The sequence below is a fragment of the Aulonocara sp. 'chitande type north' Nkhata Bay genome, linkage group LG3, assembly GCF_057382095.1.
Source record: "Aulonocara sp. 'chitande type north' Nkhata Bay isolate Kocher_YH1m ecotype deep benthic linkage group LG3, A_spYH_male_GT1.1, whole genome shotgun sequence".
NCBI lineage: Eukaryota > Metazoa > Chordata > Actinopteri > Cichliformes > Cichlidae > Aulonocara > Aulonocara sp. 'chitande type north' Nkhata Bay.
In genome coordinates this window covers 40,272,510-40,294,951 of record NC_141346.1, presented here as the reverse complement: position 1 = coordinate 40,294,951, position 22,442 = coordinate 40,272,510, and the positions used below count along the sequence as shown (strand labels likewise).

At 41.6% G+C, this 22,442-nt stretch overlaps 1 protein-coding gene across 1 annotated transcript in view; it reads right to left on the bottom strand.

Moving 5' to 3' along the window:
- rbpjb (recombination signal binding protein for immunoglobulin kappa J region b) overlaps positions 1 to 20,559 on the bottom strand; it is a 52,471-nt gene extending 31,912 nt beyond the window's left edge. The window contains exon 1 of the mRNA XM_086281127.1: positions 20,326 to 20,559. Coding sequence (XP_086137253.1) covers positions 20,326 to 20,345 — 20 coding nt within the window. The 5' untranslated portion in view covers positions 20,346 to 20,559. The remainder of the gene's footprint in view (positions 1 to 20,325) is intronic.
- Positions 20,560 to 22,442: the final 1,883 nt, after the last annotated feature.

Here is a 22,442-nt window from a genome sequence, read left to right as displayed (position 1 = left end):
GTGACGGGGGTTTCTGTGCTGCTCCAGCTTACGCGGCTGCTAATGAAGACACAGCATGTCTCGTAAAATCTCCAAAGTTTACAATACAAATCACTCCGCCGTCATTTAAACTTCAGCTCCGATGCTGTGGAAATGATGACATCTCTAGTTGAGAACTTCCATATTTTGTCTACATTTCAGAGAGAAACATGCACAGAGACAAGCGCGCACATCTGCCTTCTGTAGACCCACTCGCTTCCCCGGGGACCGAAACACAACATACAGACGCCAGACGCCATCATTCATGTGATCGAGGTCAAAGGTTAAGGTGTAGCCTCTGGGGTCAACTAGAAGGCAGGGTGTTGGTGCGCTGGTGCGTGTGGACGTGGCCTGATCCACATTATACTACCAAACAATGACGGGTCTGCCCTCAAACTGCTCTCCACCTTCCAAGCAGAAGCACGAGGCTTCCCCTGTTAACTGCAGACCGCAACATAATTAAAAAGGTGTTCCAATCACTATTTTTTTTCCAGACATTTCATTAAAAGCAATTTCTTATGACTAAGTCACCCTGTACTTACCAAGTACGCATTTCAATCCGCACCTAATTAAGCTGCTTTTCACACATCCGCCACACTTGTGGCCGAGTACACTCTGATAGAGGCCATGTGTGAATATGAAACCACATGTCTGAATCTATGTATGTACTTGCATTTACACCTTTTAGCCGCTGAACACAGAGCACACCCGACAGTAGCATGAAGGAGACAGGAGGGATAAGATGAGGGATTAGGCCTATAAAAAAAAAAAAAAGGTGCCTGGTTTCCCAGCCTGAGGGCTGATAGCAGATATCACAACTCCATGGAGTGGCTGTACACCTCATTTTCAACACCTTGCCACCTCACAGCTTCCACTGGCCTTTGTAGCCACGGGCCCTCTGAGTGACACCAAATATATGAACCCTGCTCGAAACGAGGCTAAAAACATGGTCCACAGTTGGATGCAACTCCTTTTCTCTTTCTTACAACATTTGTTAAGCAGAAATCTGCAAACAACCAGAGCATGAGTCTACAGACTATGTAGAAAAAGAACTATGGATTCCACTTTAGGGCTGCAGCTAACGATTAGTTTAGCAATCCAGCAATCTATAGATTATACCACCAATTAATCGGTTAAGAAATACTTTTGTCTTATTAGTGAGAAATAAAGAGGAAAAAAAATTACCTTTACTTTGTCTTCCTGGAAAGCTTTCTGACAATAATAGGAGGCAAAATGAGTTTTGACAGTGTTTTATCTCCTGGACGAGGCAGATTTGGTGTGTGTTCGTGTTTAAGAGTTTTTGTGCATGTGTGTCTGCATGTTTAAGTGTGCTACTGAACAAATGCGTTTGTGTCTGTAAGCATTTAAAGAGGGATGTGGTGGCTGCAATAAAGAGAAGCAAGCATATCAGCATTCTAAAGTTTGCCCTGTGCTTTGATGCAAAGTTTCCGCGCTGCTGAAAACAAGACGTTATGATGGTGTGGGCGTTAATTAATAATCATTTAATGTCCAACCTAACAACCCTCAGGTCAGTGCCTCAGAGTTTTACTGGCCCACGTACATTTTACTGGCTTGTGAACAAAAGCTTCTCCTTTTTATAGAAGCAGTTTAGTTAACACAATATTTTATATTATTGCACCTTCAATCTGAAAAATATTATGAAAGTCTTGAAATTAATATGGTCTAGTAGACCCCATGTCCCCCTTTAGACTCACCCCTGTTTGCTGCAGGTATCGTCCATATAAAACAGAACAGCTGTCAGACAAGTTAACAGCTCATCTGCATATTTTAAATTAACCACTGGAGGCTTACTGCAGATTTTTCCCTGCATAAAACAAATGGCGGAGGATGGAGTAGCTACAATCTTTGCTTTTCTTCATGACAGAGTTACTGACCAGGTGGTTTAACTGTGATTATAGAAACAGCTCTGCATCAAAGCAAAGCATGTGTGTTGAGGATCTTTTATAAATCTAATGATTCAAATTAATCAAATCGTCGCAGCCCTATTCTACTTACATGATTCATTCTTTGTAGATTCTCCTGTTGCTTTGATTATCGGTGCAGGACAACACAGGTTCTCATCATCAGTGCAACTGCACACTCATGTAAGCCTGAACACATTGGAGAAACTGTGGTAGAAAGGCATGCATGTGACTGTGGTGTGCCACAAGTTTGTTGTCATCATTTTGCAATGTGCAACAGTCAGAAAAACATGCCTGCATTGATGCAAGAACTGATAAGCTTGGAGAAAGTTGATTTTAACTGATTTTAAGGGCTCCTCCATGGGGGGGGAAATATTCTTTGTGTGCAAAGTTGGTCCTAATACCTTTTATAAAATAAAAATAAATAAATAAAATAAAATAAAAAAGGTCAAACACAAGCTAAAAGCTGGAATGGAAAAAGAGCAAGACGGGCGGCATCAGCAGTTTTATAAACAGATTCAGTGAACGGCTTGCAGATACTTTCACTTCTTTAATTTTTTTCATGATGCTTCAATTCCAACATTCACGTGGTTTAAATATTTGTTCCTGAAATACAGCAAGATACTATATACTTCAATGAAATGAAAATACAACTGTTCTCTGAAAAGTGTTACTAGATGTAGCTGGTCTTCAGGGTTTTCCCCTCTCAAAAATTGTGTTTAAAAATTGATAAAAAAAAAAAAAATGATAAAACGATATTAATCATGACTAAAATTAATATTAAATGAAGATGCATTTGCAACTAGAGCAGGGCGATATGGCCAAAAATATTTATCACGATATATATTTGAAAATTTGCGATAACGATATAACTGACGATATAATTGATGCGAGACAAAATACAACTCCACAACATTACTAGCGCAAAAAGACAACCTTCCATTTATTTTCACTTAAACAAGAAGCTGGTTTTTATGTACATTAAAGCTTTATAAAAATGTAACAGTGCAAATGCAAATTCCTTGCTGAAAGTTTAACCAAAAGGCATTTCCAGTAGAAATGGGCTGACATATCCTGAGCATAACCATGTATAATATCCACTGAAGTTAAAAAGAGGTGCTTTGCAACATTAAACTGCAGTGTGCAGTACGTATTTTTCGGACCATAAGGTGCACGGGATTATAAGGCACATTAAGCGAAACAAAGCAGTCAGATAAATCAAACTTTATTAAACTCATTCTTCTTGCTTCCTCCACTTCTGTACCATTGATTCATTAATGTTGAATTCTCTGGCAGCTGCTCTATTCCCATTTTGTTGCAGTATATTAATGACTAACCTCGTATTGTGGATGGATTATCTCAGTTGTTCTCCTGACTGAAGTTTGGTCCGTTTACAGTATCCTGCCATGCGATTGCATTTGTCTCTAACCATGAAGAACCTTCACTTTAACTTTTATAAGTGGAAAAGTGTTAGTGTTCGTCCTCCAGCTTCACTGTTTATGTTATGCTAACATAGCTGTGTCGCTAGCGATCACGTAGCACATCATTATATACCAGCTAGCCCAACTTCAGTAACCCTACAAACGTCACTGCTGTTTAGTTTCCTGTCTTCATTTATGTTGGAAGTGATAGCAGAGCTGTACGTTTGATTTTTTTCAGAAATCTCTCCGTCAGAACATGCTATATCATGCTTAGGTAACTAGCGAAACTAGCGAGCTAACTTCCGCTAGCTTCTTGCTAACGTCTAACTCCGTTAAATGTAATAACTTTTGTTTTCATGGATGCCTGGAAGTTAAACTTTATAGTTACACCTGGTAAAGCAGCAATGCTGATCGTTTTATTAAAGATGAAAGAATTTAGACAGTTTTTAACTCTAAGTGATGCTGCAGTGTTGTTTGACCTGAAGCATACGGAGTTTAGGACCCAGATTACTCCCAGATTTAAGAGCATCTTAGTCCGACAAATATGACAATAACAACGGCCGCTTGCATGTTCTGCAAAAAAATGTGCTTTGTTGTGTATCTGATGGACAAACACCAAACCAGTTCCACATCACTGAAGTTGCACCATTTTTACAAACCAATTCTGGTTCATCTCTTTCACTCAACAATCGGCCATGTGCGTATGAAAACAAAGGCACTGCGCATGCGCGTTTTACTCCCATTCTATCGCGATATTTCATTTTCCTATCGTTGCCTAACATTATACCGGTATTACCGTGAACGGTATAATATGGCCCAGCCCTATTTGCAACAGTATCGATACAAATGGTACCTTCTTTGCCGCCTCCAGACAGACGCACATTTCCTCCCCCTCAATAACAGCTGAAGTAGGTAACATTCATAACACTGAACAACACTTCAGGAGGAATTTCAAAAGCTTTCAAGCTTCAGTTTCCACAACATTTAAGCATTAAACACTCACCATAAATGTTAACCTGCTAGCTGGCACACATGAGAACTTTAGCCCTCAAACTATAAGCAATTACCCAATAGCTACATTTACCAATAGACACTAGGGCTGCCACAAACGATTATTTTGATAGTCGACTAGTCACGGATTATTTTTGCGATTAGTCGACTAATCAGATCATCATCCATTGGACATAAAACGTATAGCTTATTGCACCAGCAGCATCTGCTCTTATATAACTATCATTAGCTTACAGCTTTAACTGTTTAAGGTCTGTGCTAACTAAAAATAAAGACAAGATGATAGTTTATTAAACTTCACCGAAACAATCTGCAAATTTCATTAAAATTTAATAAACTCCTTGCTATCTAAAATATAACGGGACACCGGAGTATATTCTCGAGCATCTCACACTTCTGATAATCAGCTGTCTGCTTGAGGTTTATTCAGCTGTGAAAAACTATAACTTTAATCTCAGCCAAACCGATTTACTCAGGAATAAATAAAATACTAAAAAAAAGCCAAACAATAACATTTTGAAGTTATCTAAGTGACTCATATATATTTAACCTGAGTAGCGAAAGACGGCGGGGGGTTTGAAAACGATTTGCCGGGAGTCCGGTGTTCTCACGGGCTCTAGTGAGCCTTGCCCCCGGCTAGCTATCGAGCTAGTGGGTATATATTTTTTTTTAGTAAATATATTTTACTAATTATTTATTAAATAAATAATAAATAATTATTTATTTATTTACATGTAATGCAATTAAATAATTCATAAAATGAAAGAAACCTCTAAATCTAATTTTAAAAATACTTATTTTGTTAAATCTCCAGGGTTAAAATTTTCCCTGTGGTACTGAACATGGTATTGAGTATTTTCCTGGGTGTCCGTATCAAGTTTAAAATACCAGTATTGTGACAACTCAAAGTATTGATGGGGTACACTAGGGGTGTAAAGGTAATAAGATTTATTTTTCATTATGTCTTTTGTTTTGTTTTTTAAAGTTTAATAATTTTTATATTTCAGCGCATTTTCAATTTATGCAACTGAAAAAAGTAATCATGGGGGGGAAAAAATCCTGTTATCCTCTTACTACTACAGTCAAGCGTCAACAATAAGCTGTTGACTCCCTGCCACCATGCTGTAGGTGCTAGATACCGCATGGCATATTGCCAAAATGTTACAGGTGACGCTCCTCCTCTTTAACTTGCTCTGGGACTCAAACTGAAACATTTTTTACCACACACACTTCTGCCATCATGCGATTCTGACATCTAAGGTGCTGCCAATACAAATCAGGCATAAACACGGTCGATTTGGATTTGATCTCATCTGATTAGTGCCAAAAAACTTTCCAAAAGAGGAAAAAAAAAAAAAAAAAAAAAAAAGTAAAGCATCAGTCATACTGAATGGAGCCTTTGTTGTGAACACACACCTGTGTCAGTCTAGCAGAGCAGGTCGTGCGTTCATCCGTTGAGGTGGAAAAGGTGTTTGAGTTCATGCGTGAGGGCAGAAGGAAACTAGCAATAAGACTGGTCAATCTGGCCAAAACCATCCATCATATCAGGATCTTCTGACGTAGAACTGAGTTGGAATCTGAATCCCAATTCTCTCATTAGATTTTAGTTGAACTCATGTAATCACCTAATTACTTGAGCACATAAACTGGTCTTCAGTTGAAATGCCAAATTATTTATTTATTAATTTCCCCAAGACCTGCATTAGTCAACACCTGCCAACTACTGCACTGACACATGCCAGACACAATAACTAAAGAAAAATTATGGGCTACAGTTACCAAGCTAGACTACTAAAAGAACTATAAAAGACTTGTGAGGAGTTCAAACATGCTCTGAAGTTAGTAAACGTAGTGAAGCCCAGCCAAAAAATAAATAAATCAGCACCATCTGAAAGACAAGAACAGGCTGAGACTGAGAAACTGTGCTCCTTGTTACCTATAAACGACACGCTTTCAAAACTTCAAGACCAGACAGAGACGAAAAATGGTTGGAAACAACAAGTCTCACCAAGCAAGTGGATGTGGAGAGGTGTGGAGGGAACTAAAGTTAAGGGAGAAATGTGGAAATTCATACCTGCCGGCTACATTAGTCCTGGGAGCCTATTTTAAAAAAATACCTGCATGTTGATGTCACAAACAGTGTTGCACAGTTATAACACTAATCAAGCATTAAAATCAGTCTTTTGCCTTCACTACACTGTTTTATTCTGTCTGTGGCCCATAACATGGATATAACACACATGCATATATTCAATCATTGAATAAAAAACAACAACAACAAAACTGTTGCTGTGATGGCAGCCGAGACGAAGCACTAAACTCATATTTCACATAATGCCAGAAGATTTGGTTTAAAACAAATAAATATCAAACTGTCCAAGGATGCCCTTCCTGACACACCACACGGCAGATATTCTGCTTCACTCTCATTCTCACTACTGGAAATACTCCATCTGTTTTGGGAGAGGGAGCTGGCTGGGTATGCAGCACGAATAATGTTTTCCTTGCAGTCGACAGCAGACGTTTTCACACTCGTGCAAAACAGCATCTCAGGCATTGCTTCATCAAATTCTGTACACACTCTTCAGCTAATCTATTGTCTTTGAACAGACTGGCACAATGTGAAGGTGATAGAGGTTGTGTGGAAAACCCCCAAAAGGAAAAAATTACTCAAACTGCTACTTCATCAACAAAGAAGATTAAAGTGTGATCAAAAACCACAAAAGAAATAAAGAAAGAAAAACCTTTATGTTGCGTGAGCAGTTGCATGCAGACCTGACTAAGTTATCTGACTGCTGATGAGCTGTCCGACCCTCGAGGCTGACTTACTGCAGATGGCAGAAGTCTGGTAGCTGCCCTGAGACGCCCCGCTGGGGGCAGAATCAAGGGCAGGGCTCAGTAGTGTGTGTGTTTGTGCGTGTGTGTTTGTGTGTGCATTTGGGTGGATCACATCAGCCTGCACTTGCAAGTGCTTGCATGCACATATACACACACACAAGGCACCAGCTCCATCTGTCTCTGACATGGGAGAGCTTAATGACAGAGGCAGAAAAGCCAAAGAAAAGGCCTTCTCGTCGTGTCTCTCGTTTCCTCCCTCCCTTCATTTTTCCTCCCTTCCATCTCTCTCCTTCTTGACCGCACTCTCCAACATCAATGCTCCATATGGAGCTTTCTGGACAGGCTTTTTTTTTTTTAAAAACTCCTCTTGGCCTGGCACACAATCAATAAGACATCCAGACGTACACTTACTTGCACACCAACTGTACAGCTTTAACGAGGGTAATCTGGCACAGGCGCTGGAACATACTGAGAAAATACATACTCCATTACATTACTGCATATATAATAAAGGCCTGAAAACAAAGTAATGAAGTTTCCAGCGAGTGCTGTGGAGCCAACCAGTACTCAAACTTACAAAAAAACCTTAAAGCTCATTCTATCTTAAGTGAAGTCTCCTTGGTCTCCTCTATACTGCCTGCCACCTGCCTTCACCCAGTCCTCAGATAACCATGCGTCCTAAACCGAGGACACTTCTGCCCAGTCACAGTGGATCTAACAAGTAATTCATTTGCCTTGGTTTAAAAAGTCAACAGGAAACTCAGTGCTACAGAGCAGAAGGTTAAATATCCTAGGTCAGATTGCATTAAGGAAATAGCAGGATTTTTTGCATGAAAGGTTGTTCAACCACCCAGCAGCTGTTACTCTATCAACACAGCCCTATCCATCCATTGTACAGACAAACAGTTCAGTGTATGTGCAGTTCCTGCTACGCTGTTGCAGGGGGTGGGAGAAAAATTCCACTTCCAGCATGATGACAAAGTCATATAAGCTATACCAGAGTATGAGCACTGAATCATGGGAAACCACCTTCATGCACAACAGTGATGCCTATAAGGAAACATAAATGAACAGCAATAGTTCAGGTAGTAGAGCAGGGCATCAACTAATCAGGAGGTTTGTTCCCGTCCTCACGCCTTGGGAAATATACTGAAGCCCAAGTTGTGAAGGATGGATAGAAAACACTTAGGCATGGAGGTCTTGTATGAATGGGTGACTGAGACAAGTGGTATAAAGTGTGTCTGAGTGAAAAGCACTACATAAGAACCAGTGAATTTACAGTCTTGAACTTGAGGTAAAAACAGATATTGATTGATTTTATTGGTCTTTTATTGGACTTATTTTTTGCTTCTTAACCAAACCATCTGCCTTTCAAGTAAATTTAAATGAACAGCAGCAGGGTAGAGAAATACAGTTTGTTAATACTTAGTTAACAGTTCTTAAAAAACAAGCTAGGAAATGCATACTGTGCTAGCACCAATCCGAACCTGCAGCTAACTTGGCTAGTGTAAGTGCTGTGTTCAGTTTCAAGACTTGCTCGAAGAAGCAGGGCCAGATTTTGGCATTTTAAGCAATTAGTGTGCTCTTTAAAATTGCCAAATAAGCACTGATCTCTAGTCCTACCCTCAATGATGACTGCCTTAATGAAAATCCTTGCACTAAACAATTAAATCTATGAGGCATGTGACAGAGCACTGTCCCACTGTTTCCAAACCAAAAAATAAATAAAAAATGGCCCAATTAAGACAAAATCTTAAAATTATGAAGCTCACCGAGCTCTGCAGGAACACTTTTCAACAGCATGTGAAAGAGCGAGACAGGAGCTGAGACACTGAGGCAAACTGAAGGTTGCTTGTTAAGATCAGTGTGAGTACAGGGCAGGTGTGGAGTAGGAACAAGAGTGTAGCTGGTAAAGGTAAAGAGAACTGATGCACATTTTAAGGCCAAAAGTCATCAGTGATCTCTATTCAGGAAGAACGACTGGGCAGGAAACACTAAAGTCAAAAGCTGTGAAGCACTGCAAAGATGTCGAACAGAGCGTAAAAGGATGTCAGGCCAATGTGTAAATGAAATTCAACACTTAACTGTGCATCTTCACCTGCAGCTCAGTAAAAATGTTGCTGTCAGTGTGCAGCAAAACAAAAGAGCAGATAACATCTTTGGATTACATGAACACTTTGTTCTTGCACGATCCTAATAAGAGTGCGATCATTTCGACATGATTTTTTCCCCCCACTGTCCAGGTCTGTGTGGCTGTTATTAAAACAGTTTCTCAAAACACAAGAAAAATAGAAGGGAAAGCTTATGCCAACGCAAGCACCCAATCATGTCACACTTAAACCACACAAGTTTTTAGGTTTAAACAAATGGTGGAGAATAGAAATAGCACATATACATGTGCACAGCCACATCAGAAAGGAAAAAAAACAACAAAAATAAATAAAATAGGCCAAACGCAAAGATGTAGAGGAAAATGATCTTACAGAATTAGACACTGATAGCAAAAAAAGAAGAAGAAAAAAATCCACAGAAGTGACAAGTGTGACTACAGCCTAGAGAAACCACAAAGAGCGGCTGGGGTTTGGGGTTGAAACAGGTCATGTGCTTCGGGGAGACTGTCAGGAATGAGAAGAGAGGGGACGAGGCAAGGGACACTTGAACCCTGAATGAACCACCCTTTCCCGCTCCCTTCTCCCCCTCTGCTGAGCTGATGACTCACTGCTGGAACGAATGGGAACCCAGGGAGGAGGTATAGTGAGGAGTGGAGATCAGCTGCAGCAGTACTAATGTATGTGCAGGTAGCTGATCTGGTCAAGGACGTTAACCACACTGGCTGCTGTGAGAACGAAACTTGATGCAGTTTATATGTGTGAACTGTCAGAGACTCGGCTCCTTTTGTTTTTTTTAAAAAGCATGTACTTGCACTTGTGCTTGAACGTGCTGGACGGAACAAACAAACCGGCTTATACTCAAGGTTAAAAGTTCAGCTCTTTTAATTTTAATCTCCTAGGACCTGGTGTCCACATATGTGGACATCACATTTTGGGTCGTTTAGACCAAAATACTAAATTTTGCTCTACAAGGGCTTGATATCCACTTACGAGGACATTATACTGCTACTGTTCTATTGAAATTTTAGACAAATATCCTCATGTGGCTCTTATTTGTCTTAGAAACAAAAATCAGGTAAAAAAAAATAAATTCATCGGGTACCAATATGCCCAAATATCAAAGAGAAATTAAAAATGCATGCCATGGAAGAGTTTAGGTCTTAGGAGGTTAAAGGTAAGACATGATGGCTAATAACCTCAGCCATTAGCCAAATGTGTTAACTACTACACCAGGATACACCTGGGTGTTTCTTTCTGTAGTGTAGTGCAGCGGCGTTAAAGATAAGATAAGCCACCTTCTAGACATCTTCAGAAATAAGTGCATAGATTTTGAACTTTTAACTGTATTCTCATAAGTTTTAAAGCTTATCCAATTGATAAAGACCCCAATAAGATCAAAGTGGGAGGTATGTGCATCGCGATCTAAAATGAGTTTGCCATCCCTGGTATAGTGGTTTACACATTCACCTAACACACCAAAGACTGGGAGGAGGCACAATCAACCTTTACGTACACAAAACAATTAGGTAACCAAGACAATATATGCTTCAAAATATTTCAGAATACCTCTTGAATCTTTCAAAAATTCCTGAAAACATCACAAATGTTTCCATTTTGGATGCATTATTTATTTTATTCCACAAAGCCCAGGGCACATTCATCAACTAGAGAGGAGATTTCTGCAGATGCTTGCCGTCACAGGTGTCCCATTTCACAACTACAGCAGCCTGTTACCTACATACTGAATTTCAATATCATTCATCTTAACCAGACACCGATCGCACAGAACAAACTTAATATTTTTGCATTTCACCCTGAAGCGTGAAGCCGACTCGAATGCTACTTGTTTTTTTTTTTTTCCTCTGAGCGTGCACCCTTTCCCTGTCGCCTCGCCATAAAACAGGTCGAGTGGCCTTGTTACTAAAACATTTGCAAAAACATCTCAAGCTTGGCTTGCACTAGAGCGAGGCTTTGTGTAGGAACACCGCGGTGTTAAACTGCACACACAAACTGCATGTAATGCAAACATTTAACATGACGCTCAAACACTGCCACAAAATGACCAGTTAGCATCACTGAAGGCAAAAGATGAATTACAAATCAAACCTGCTGAATCATTCTCATTGGATGAATTAGTTGTTGTTGTTGTAAAGATTGTTAGCTTCCTACAAAACTACACGTTTTCTATAAATGTCTTTTTTCGTCCAGTCAACACCTTAAGCTATTTGGTTTTTTCGTTGTAAGCTGATTTGAATGAGTAATCTGTGATCAAAAACTGGACTGTATCTCTTCAGCGTACATGTCTGCCTTTTAAATTGGGACGGTCCAAAATTAAGCTCAGTTTATGGGCATTTATCAGCTCAGGCAAACTAACCACTGTCTTCTTGCCCTGCCCTTGCCTCAAAAACCACCCAAAGGACTTTACTGCGCTGCAACAAGAGGAAAAAATAGAATTCCTGGCAGAACCAGAGACCGAGGGAGAGCGAGACATGACCTTTAGCTCACAGGCTGTGAGATGATCCGCTGCAAACTGAACAAAACGAAGAAACCTCAGTGTGCTTGTGTGTACGTTAGCAGTACAGCAATGACTTTGTCAGCTCCAGTCTGCAGTCTGGTTTCGCTGCTGCTGTCGTGTTGGGGAAAGGGGACGTTGTTCCTGCTACTTGTTCCTCTTCAAAACATAACATCTTCCCAAAATAGGCAGCGCTGTCATTAAAAGCATGTGACACAAGAATCTAAGCCAGCCGCACACACAAACACACACTGGACAAAAATTATTTACTTTTACGACTTTCTGATTTAAAAAAAATATTAACAGTGTGGAATTCATTAGTTGCTGATAGAGAGTGGTTCATAATGAAGCAGAGTCTGGTTTATTTAAGAGCAGCTGGTGTTCAAGTTGGGCTCATTGAGGCTCAATTCCAAAGAATCCAGTAGTGATAAGTTGGGGAAACTTTGCTGGTGACTTTTTAAATAAATCCGTAGATTTTAAAAGAAAAAATATATAAACAAGTTAGCTTCCTTCCATGAGCTCATGGGAAACCTCACATACTTTCTTCAGCAGTGCTTCCATTATGATGGCAACGGTGGAGGACTTGAAACTACAGCCACAAGTGCAAGATGATCGTCCACAACATGAACCAGACCAAAAAAAGCATTGTTTCCTAAACCACAATCAATAGACCGATCCAGAATACGATACACATGTCCATTACTTCATTGTGATTCCAAGCAAAGGCCAAAACCTCCTGACGTCAACAGCCACAGGAATGCCACCAGGCAGATTCTTCAGTAAAACTCTCCAGCAGCCTCAGTCAAACAATCGGACAATGCAAACAACATTTGGAGATAACAGTTTGTCTTTCCTGGAATCCCAGATCCCCAGTCTCTGTTATTTTCCTGACACTTGATTACTTGCACTGTTTGCTCCCTCGCTCTCTCCTTTGCAGAGAGGGGGGGTGCAGACTGCTCATCTCTCCAGGCCTGCCATCACTTCCCTGGTTGTTTCTCCAAAGGCCGGTTTGCAGAAATAGTCTGGTTGAAAAAACACAAAAACGTACTAGGGATGCTCCTGGAGATCGATATACTAATTTATTAAAATTGGAGAAAATATAACCTTCTCTAAACTTGCATGTTAGAGAAAGAGTAAAAAAAAAAAAAAAAAACACACCCGAAAACAGTCACAGTGGAGCACAGTCTAACAGATGAGGTTAAACTTCGTTCATAAATAAATAATGAGTGTCTTTAAGCGATATCAAAACGATCACAAGCTTCAGTGATCCAACCTTATTTTTACATGTCGCTTTCAAAATACATCTCACTCCACACACACATCAAATTTATCTGTCGAATGTAACACATTCATCATGTGCGTCAAAGCCCTGAACTTTTCTAGGACTTATCAGATACATGTGCATGTGAGAGCACAAATTCCCATCGCTATCAGATTGGATATCAGCCAGCCTAAAACCTTCCAGCCACCAAGTCCAAAGCATGTGTGAGTTTGGATCGTACAATGTGCAAACAGTGTAGCCAATATTTCGTAGCACTGCTAGCAACTGAGCCATCCAAGTAGCTCCCTTAGCTGCATATGGTTTTATTCCCACTAGCACCTATTCGACCACTCGTTTTTTAGGCCTTCCCATTAGGTGGTAGGGAGTGACTTCGACTCCTTCACACAACTCAAACCCAGCAATGAGGGACATGGCTACACATCCCATCACTGGCTCTCTTCTTTTAGCCACCCTTTTTTTTTTTGTAAACAGTCTGACAAAAAGCTATAGACCAAGTAGCAGGTATACCATCACCTCCATGTCCTCTGCTGATGTGTTGCGTTTGTGTCGTGTACAAATGACGTCACAGACTTTCAGGCTGCCTTGCTATAACGACTTGACCCACATCAAGGTGGTACTCAAATGTAATGGAAAACAAACTGAAACAGAGCCAAGCTGAGGACGAGGCTATAGACTATTATAGCAATGTTGCAGACCCTTTCCACACCAAATCAAACCCATTACACCCACATCATATCCAAGCATCAGAGAATTGTCTTTTCAGACAAACTACAATCACTAACCTAGCTCATGCATGCAGTCAGCTTACTGTAACCTATTCACACACGCAAAAGAACCAAGAACGACAAAATAAAAACAAAACAAAACAAAAAACAAGCAAGAAAGCAAACGACACAGATGTTATGGCTTTACATAATTTGTTTCAGTTGCTTATGTTCACCAATTACAGCAGTCTCAATCGTACACCTCTCTCTCTCGCTCAAACATTGGGAGTGGCATGTCAGAAGTCTTGCACAGCGAGACCCGCACCTCCGCCTACACCACAGAGCTAATGAAGCCCTGCTAAGGCACCAGCATCGTTGGGTGTATTAACCTTTCAAGTGGAAATCTGGGTTAAAATTCTGTGCCGCTATCGAGGACACAGAGCCACCGGTAGTGTAGTGCTGCTTATCCCCCCCCCCCCCCACACACACACACACACACACACACACACACTTATTCTTTTTCACATGCAAATGTCATAATTTTGTTTAAAATCAATATTCAATTCATACAATCAAATTTACAGTGTTCACTGGCAGCCTGTTACACATTACTCCAGTCAAGTGTTTATATGAGCCAACCTACATTCTGCTGCCAGGTTGGACAACAACATTTAATAATCTCATCCAACGGTCGGACAAACCTATAACAAACACGTGTTGCAAGTCGTGCAATGAAATGACTTGCAAAAAATAAGCACAAAGAGCATGATTAGCTCATGGTACACACAAACTTCATCACTGACAGTACAAAAACAAAAACAGATGCATCCCTGAACATAAACCGATGTTGGTCTGTTAAATTGCTTGTTCAAAAACAGACTTGCGAGCATCAATCAAAGCCAAAAAGCAGTGTTTGTATCCAGCACAGGCACGAGTCAGATACCGCTGTGTGGCTATCAGCGGACCTTGCATCATAAACCCAAGAATAAACCAACATTTGTTTGTAGAAGGTTTACTACAGGCTGATTTGCTGCTTGCCACTCCCTTCTTATCTAATACAGAAATAGTGGCAGTTGCTTACAGCTGTGGGAGGCGGCTTCACTGGGGGCTTTCCCAACACGGGAGATCCTGTGTATATTTCTACCCTTCCTCTGAATGGATGAAGCAGCCGAGTGCGGTCATCTGAGAACAGAAAGCTCTAACAACAATGCTTCTGAGCCCCACAAACTACATATGATAGTCAAAGGCCAATTACCTGAGTCAACAGAATAAAGAAAATAAATCTCTCTAGTAATTGTCCTGAAATCTAGAGCAGCATATCACGACTGCCCTGTTGCTTTTATATCCTTTTATGGAAGAAAAACAAAAGGGCAGAGAGAAGCAAATACACAATCGTTACAGCCTTCAGTCTAATATTTTTTCCTCACGAGTTCAGCTGCTCCTGCTTAGGAAGTGGGCAATGGTTTGCTCACTGAACCAGAGAGAACGCAAACAGGAGTCAGACAGGGGGAATCAGCTCGTGTTTTCTGAATGAAACATCCTGAATGTGGACGGACGGCGGGGGCAAAAAGTGCTGACACAGTAGAAACCACCATTCCCTTGGCATGGCTGTAATCACAACAAACAGCAAAGGAACAAGGGGCAGGGAAAGGCAAACTCCGGGTCTGAGGAAACTCTCCTGGAAGTGAGAAAGAAGCGCTCCAAAACCAGAATCGGCAGAGGAGTATGTACCGCCGCTTGTCGTGTTCGCCTTGTCTTAGCTTTTTGGTTCTCTTGCCAGCTTTAGCTAAGACATGAAGCAGAGGCCAAGAACAACAACAACACTACCAATAAGAGCTGGGCCTCTATCAAATATGAGGGCAGGGATGTTTTCAAAACTTACATCAGAACGATCTGTTTCATCCTTGCTGAACCAAACAGCAGCGAGATTTTTGGGAAATGCCAGAGATTTAAAAAAAAAAAAGAAAGAAAGAAAAAAAAGCTCAGACTAATGTACGCCTTCTACAAGTAAATAAATCCCCCTCGTGCTGTGGTTTTGCATGAAGCATCCAACTCTGTTATCAGGCTTTTTTTTCCCTTCCAGCCATGCACCCATGTTAAAAAAGGTCATTAAAACACATACAGCCACTTAGAATAAGCAGAAGTGGAGGGGGTGTTATGCTGGTATGTCTAGTTTGCGCACACTTATGCTCGTGGCTGAGGACCAAGAACGAAGACGGCTGACTTGGCAGCGATCCAGGCCAAATTACGAAAAAATGTGCATTTCTATCCCCCTGGGTGTCTCCTGTGGTTGCTCCCCCGAGACAGACGCACACAAACAGCCTGAATAGGGAAACAAGAGAATGAAGACACTGAGTCAAGCAGGGCGTGTGGGGCTTTTAAGCAACCCGCGGTCCTTCGAAACAAACAAGCCAAATCTGAACTCTCAAAGAAACTATAGGCTTCGGGGAATATTTCAATCATGTGAAGTAATGGATATGTATGAACTTCCAAAACAATAGGCTACTGTGCACAAGAAATAAATCCTCCCCTAAAGATGTCTGGCTGTGGCACATTTGCTTTGGTGCTTTTGCTTGTGACTTCTGTGCAGCTTCACGCCCCCCTCCCCTGGCTCGTAACCCCCAAATGCCACACACTTTGAAGATTTTCACAGCTCTGGGTGGATAGGAGGCAGCTGCGGAGGCTGTAGGATCCTGAGGTGGCTTACAGATCAGGTAGCTCTCTCCAGTATCCTCTCCAGTGTTAACCTATCTAGGAGCGCTCTGCCTTTGAGTGTGTGTGTGCACACGCAGGTGGACATGGGGCTGCTGCTGCCTTGAGGGGTGTGTGCATGAGTGTGGGGTAGAAGTGTGGAGCAGGGAGGGAGGGGGGTGATTCGGCATGTCTTTTAACTCTAGCCTGAGCCTTTGCCACCATAAAGGTCAGCGCTTCGACATCTGCTGCTCTCTCTGAATCTGTCCTTTTATGAAAGGAAGCAGGGAAGAGGAGAGGACTCTGGGGAGTGGATGCACATGCACACACACAGATCAACTTTAATGTCTAGGTACACCCTTCAAACGTGCACATTAAACTGGATGAACACAGACCCGGAGCTCAAAGCACACGCTCATCCAAACAAATACAAGAACACAAGTTTGCGCCTCAAAGACAGGCTCAGTACTATCATTACACCAGCACAGAGACACTTGGCTTTTGGCCTGAAAGACTCCTCTCTCTTTTTTTTTTTTCTTTTTTTTTTTTTTGGCAGGGGGACAGACGAGGAGTGTGGGGGGGTGAGCTAAATGGAATCTCGTCCCCCTGGGGCACACAGCAAAGGCAGAGCAGTGTTGAAATAAGTGATTCATGCTTTTATCATCCCAGGTGAACAGTGCTGCTCTTTCAGCCATCACAATCAGTTTCTCTGGCAGGGGGGATTACGAAAGCAACGCCATATATGGTCATGGTTGTGTTTCTTTTTGTCTTCTAATACATAATAATACATAAAAAAGGAAGGCTCGAGAGTTGTTTTTTTTGGGGGGGGTAGCTAATTTGTGTTGTGGTTGCAACATATGAGTGTGTTAAATCAGGGGAGAAGATTGTGTGCACTGTTAATTGTGTCCCCCCCCCCCAAAAAAAAAAACAACCAAAAACGAAACAGAATCCGCATGTATGCATTTTCGTTTGGCCTCATTTTACATATTTAGTTAGAAATTTACATCATACATTTTTTTGTTAGCTCAAAATGGGCTTTGGGGGCACTCATGACACAAGTCAGCATATACAGTCAAGGCTGATGGTCTGTGTTTTCTGTGAGTGTAGAAGTCTGCGCATTTTTGTGGCAATTCTGACCATAAATAAAAACCTTCAGCAAATTAAACCTCACAAACAAACAAACAAAAAAAGCCCACGATTTTTCTTTGGTGGAAGGCCAAAAAAAAAAAAAAAAAAAAAAAAAAAAAAAAAAAAAACCTTGAAGGGTGCCAATTTGTTTTTTTTTTTACATGCACAGGAAAAACCATGTTCACAGACAAAATGATGAACTGATGTATTGATTGATTTAATCAACAAATTAGTCAACAATGAAAACAACCATTAGCTTAGCAAATCAATGTATAACCTAGTTAATGTGCAGTTAACGTGAATTAACATATAAAGAAAACCCGATCAAGGTGCTCCACAAACTATTCATGTTTTAATGCTGCATGTTTAGCTTAGAAAGCAGATCAAGGGGAACTAAGGAAAAGGACATGTTGCAGGGAACTTCATCAATGGACCTCTTTATTATCAGGAATCGAATAGGCTGTAAATAACACGAATTCAAGCTGACCGCAGCTCCTCATCTTTGTCTAAGAGGAAATTACAAACTGTTCTCGGACATTTTTCAAGCCTGCCTGAGATCTGATAGATAAATTGTGAATAATTTATCATGTGTTTTCTAATGTATCTGATAATAACCAGAGCTATAGAGACATGCACTGAAAGCCCGACACAGATGCTTGTTTTCTGGCACATACATTTGGCCCGCCCCCTAACAACTCAGCATCCACCTTTAGAGACTACGATAGCAAAGTCAAACAAATCTTTGTCTGCAGCCTTTGTACAACACAGCAGAGGAGCTGTGATACTATTAACAACTGTGTGGTTACAGAGCCCCTCCCAGTTTAAAACCAGAACCACACAAACCATATACTAGGGCAACAGGGTGTGTTTAGGCTCATTGGTGCCCCTCTGACCGTTACAATGAACAAGGTCTGCCACTAGCTGGAAAAAGAAGAAAAAAAAAAAAAAAAAAAAAAAAAAAAAAGGCCTTATGGCACTTTAATTTTCTGTTGAACCTCTCACGCACCCACCCCATCCTTCTCGCACACACTGACTCCCTCCCCTCCCACTAGCAGAAAAACACACACACGAATCTGGAGCTATCATCTGGACAGGTGGCCAGCCACCCAGACCTGACCCGCCTGCCCTCTTGCGTGCTCCCTCCCTCTGCCCCCGCCCCAACTAAAATCAGTTCACTTCTGCTGGAAAACCCCAAATGAACATACACAGCAGCAGCAGCACCCCCCCACCACCACCACCACCACCACACACACACCTCCAGCAAGCCCTGCACCATGTCTGTCACCCACTGTGCCTAGTCTGTGGGGATTACTGCCTGCACAGTGCAGCAGCCAACCAGACCCACAAAAAAAGGTTGTGTCTAGCTAATGTGAAGCCAAATAATTTTAATCAGGATTTATTCTAAAGCCTGACCAGAGTAGAAAAGCCAATCGGCTCAGTTATACACAGCACCACCTGGTCTACAGCCCATTTACATTGAATTAACACGGTCACACAGTACTGATGAGTGATGACAAAACAAGCAGCGACATTCAGATCAATGGATGTTTGAAAATGTTAAGCAAGTCACATTTCCTATTAAAAGTATGGAGATGCTGCAATTATTCAATCCTCGCCAACTATACCCAGTCACAAATTTCAAGGTGGAAATACAAAACATTAGATTTGACTGTTACACACAATGCTTTATGACTTTACGAAGATGGGCGTCTAATATTTAGGGATGTCGGTGTAGATTAGCAAAAAGTCGCAGCTGTCACACAGATATGATAAATAAGACAAACGAGACGGATCACTCGGGTTAACTGGAGAAAAATGGACATTTTTCTTCAGCGATGATGGGGTTAAAAAACACATGGCCGTGAGCTGTGCATTTTGTCCTTAGATGCACTCCACATTTGAGAACTAGGTTTTCATAAGAGCCACGTCGCAGTTTATGTAGTAAATACAACAGTGCTACACTTCTTGGAGAGAGCTGAAGTCATAAAAGTACATGCTATACACTGTGTGTGTATATGCATGTGTGGGGGGTAGCTTCAATATTGACGGCTAACACGCCGTATTAAGCGAAAACCACGGCGCCAACAGTGTTTTAAAAACGATGCTAAACGGACAGTTTGGCCACAAAACCGCAACGTGTTTCAGTCAGACACCGCTAGCTAGCGTCCACTATCGGACAGCTAGCCGCATTAAGTCGTGAGTCCCGATTCGTAAGCGTGCTGCCCCGGCTAGCTGGATGTTGAGCACGTTTCGAAAACAAATACAGGGCGAGGAATTAAAACGAGAGCTCTCAGCGTGAGCCCAGTCGGTAGGGTTCAAACGAAACGGCGATATCGACGTCAAATTACTCCCGCAAACATGTCTAGCTGTTTAGCCTGGCAGCTAACAGTTCGCCGTTGTCTGGGAGAAAAGGACCACCGGGGGTGAAGTATCGCTTAGCAGAGGGGCTAGCTCACAAAACACTGCAGCAACAGTCAGCTCAAGCAAGTAACTGGTCAAAGAGGGGGAAAAACACTCGCACGCAAAGACACTGACACAAAGAAACGCCTTCTGGCTACTAAACCATCGGCCAGAGGACGTGCAGTGTGCTCGATGATACAACGCGTGGGTTAAAAGTGAGCTATTTCATGGCAATAAGTTATATTCTTATCAACTCCGCTCCCCACCGCCCCGAATCTCAGACTCACCCTGTCACAACAGGCGCCATCTTCCACAAACTCTCACCAAAACTCCAATACTCGCGATATCCCCTTCTCTCCCACAGCCCAACAATCCGCCGAGACAACAGGAGCAGGACTGGAGGTGTAGGGACGAGGGAGTCGGAGAGAAAAGGGGGTGGGTGAGTAAGACGGAGAGAAAAAAAGGGGAGGCGGCGGGTAACAGCAACACATACACACTCTCTCTCTCACACACACGCGCACACACACACTCACTGAAAGAGAGAGAGTGAGCGAAAAGGGCAGACGCCACAACAACAGGCGTGGGAAACTTCCGAATTCACGCGAGAATTGGAAAACTCTCACAATAGGCGAGCACAGAGGGAGCGTCCCCTATCGCGAGATATGCGTGAAATCGAGTACTTGTTTATCTTGTGGCGCTGAAATACTATTCCCACGTGTTCACCGGGTAATAAATTACAGCACCGATTGGTTTGAGAGGGGGAAAAACGATAGTGGTGAGGAAAGCCTTGATTTTTGTTTTCCCAGGCTCACGCGCATTTTGTTGTAGGCATCCTGTCTCCATGTGGAGTCCCTGCGTTTACAGCTGTGTGCAATTACAAGCCAAATTGTCATCCATATATGCTCCCCAGCTGACTGCAGACAGCAAACCTGCAAGGGTACCCTGACTTTAAATGAGAGTAGAAATTAATGGAGGGTTTCTACGCCCCAAATATACAATTCCCTTGGGTAACATTACAGTCCCTGTTTAGAATGTGGAAACAATGGTGTGAACACATGCGAATGGACCATGCAGAGAAGATTAGTGCATTGCTATCACACTGGGCAGTCCCATGACCACCCTCCACACCAAACCTCAGCCCAAAGTACAAGGGAGGCTATTATTTAGAATGATCATGCTTGCAAATGTGGCATAAGCTTTATTAGCCCCCGCCCCCCCCCCCCCTTTTTTTTTCTTGTCTGCTTCTGCCCCTACTCCACCCCGTCCACCCCTCCCTCAAGTGCATTTCCAACAGTTTGTGTGTTATACCATCCCCACAACAAACAGCTCAAGCCATTCTTGTTTATCTGGGAGGGGGTCTAAGAGCCATAAACCTTCATGTAGGTCCCCATCCCCATGTGTGTTTGTGCCCATACAGCCTTCATTTAAACCTGTTTGGGATTTTTGTTCAGCTAACAAGTGACTTCTGGTGGGAATTTTTCCAACTTCAAAGAGGAAAAGAAGGCTTCTGAGACCACACCGATGGCAAGTCAATGCTTTCGTTTGTTAGATGTTGTGTGAGTGATCTGCCTCTGGCTGTTTTGTGTGGAAAAAGTGGTTCTTGGGCGAATGAAGAAGATCAAAAAGAAAAAAAAATAGACAAACACCAAAGGGATATTTGGGAGATTTGCTGTTATGTGTAAATGCACACAATATTTTTAAGGAAAATAGTTTAAGCTTAAAGCTTTTTCTTAACCTTGTAATGTCAAGTGTATATTTTTCAATACACTTTTTTGTCAATTTTTGAGGCTTTTTGAATTGTCAGTATGACCCCCCCAACCCCAACCCCACACACACACACACACACACACACACACACACACACACACACAAAATCTGAATGTTGCAAATATGATATATATTAAAACTCATATATCCAAATTAATATTTAATTTCTTTTTTTTAATTAATCAAAAAGGTCAATAAATAATCCATCTGGCAATTGTTTGTTAAGGTATTAAAATATATGGGTAATGACAGATGGGTAATTTAATATATTGGGAAATATGTTCATCTTTTTATATTTGAGTTTTTACAGTTAGTTGTTTTTTATTGATTAAAATATCAACTTAACATTAGTTTTTGTGGGATATTTAAGTTGTTTTGAAATGAAGACGTGCTCGTAAGGGTCTAACCCTTTCACTCCTTTGATTTTTTCCTCGTATCTTTTCTTTGACTTTTCATCAAGTCTGTCTTTGTACGGACCGGCATTGTTCTACTTCGTTTTGTACATAAATTTTTTGGGGGGGCAAAGAAAAAGCAAGAAGGTATTGGAACCGGAGAATGAACGTTTTGCGGTGCTGCAAATGCTTGCGTTTGATGCATTGCTTGGATTGTTTTGCCACGAGTACCCGGCGTGCAATGC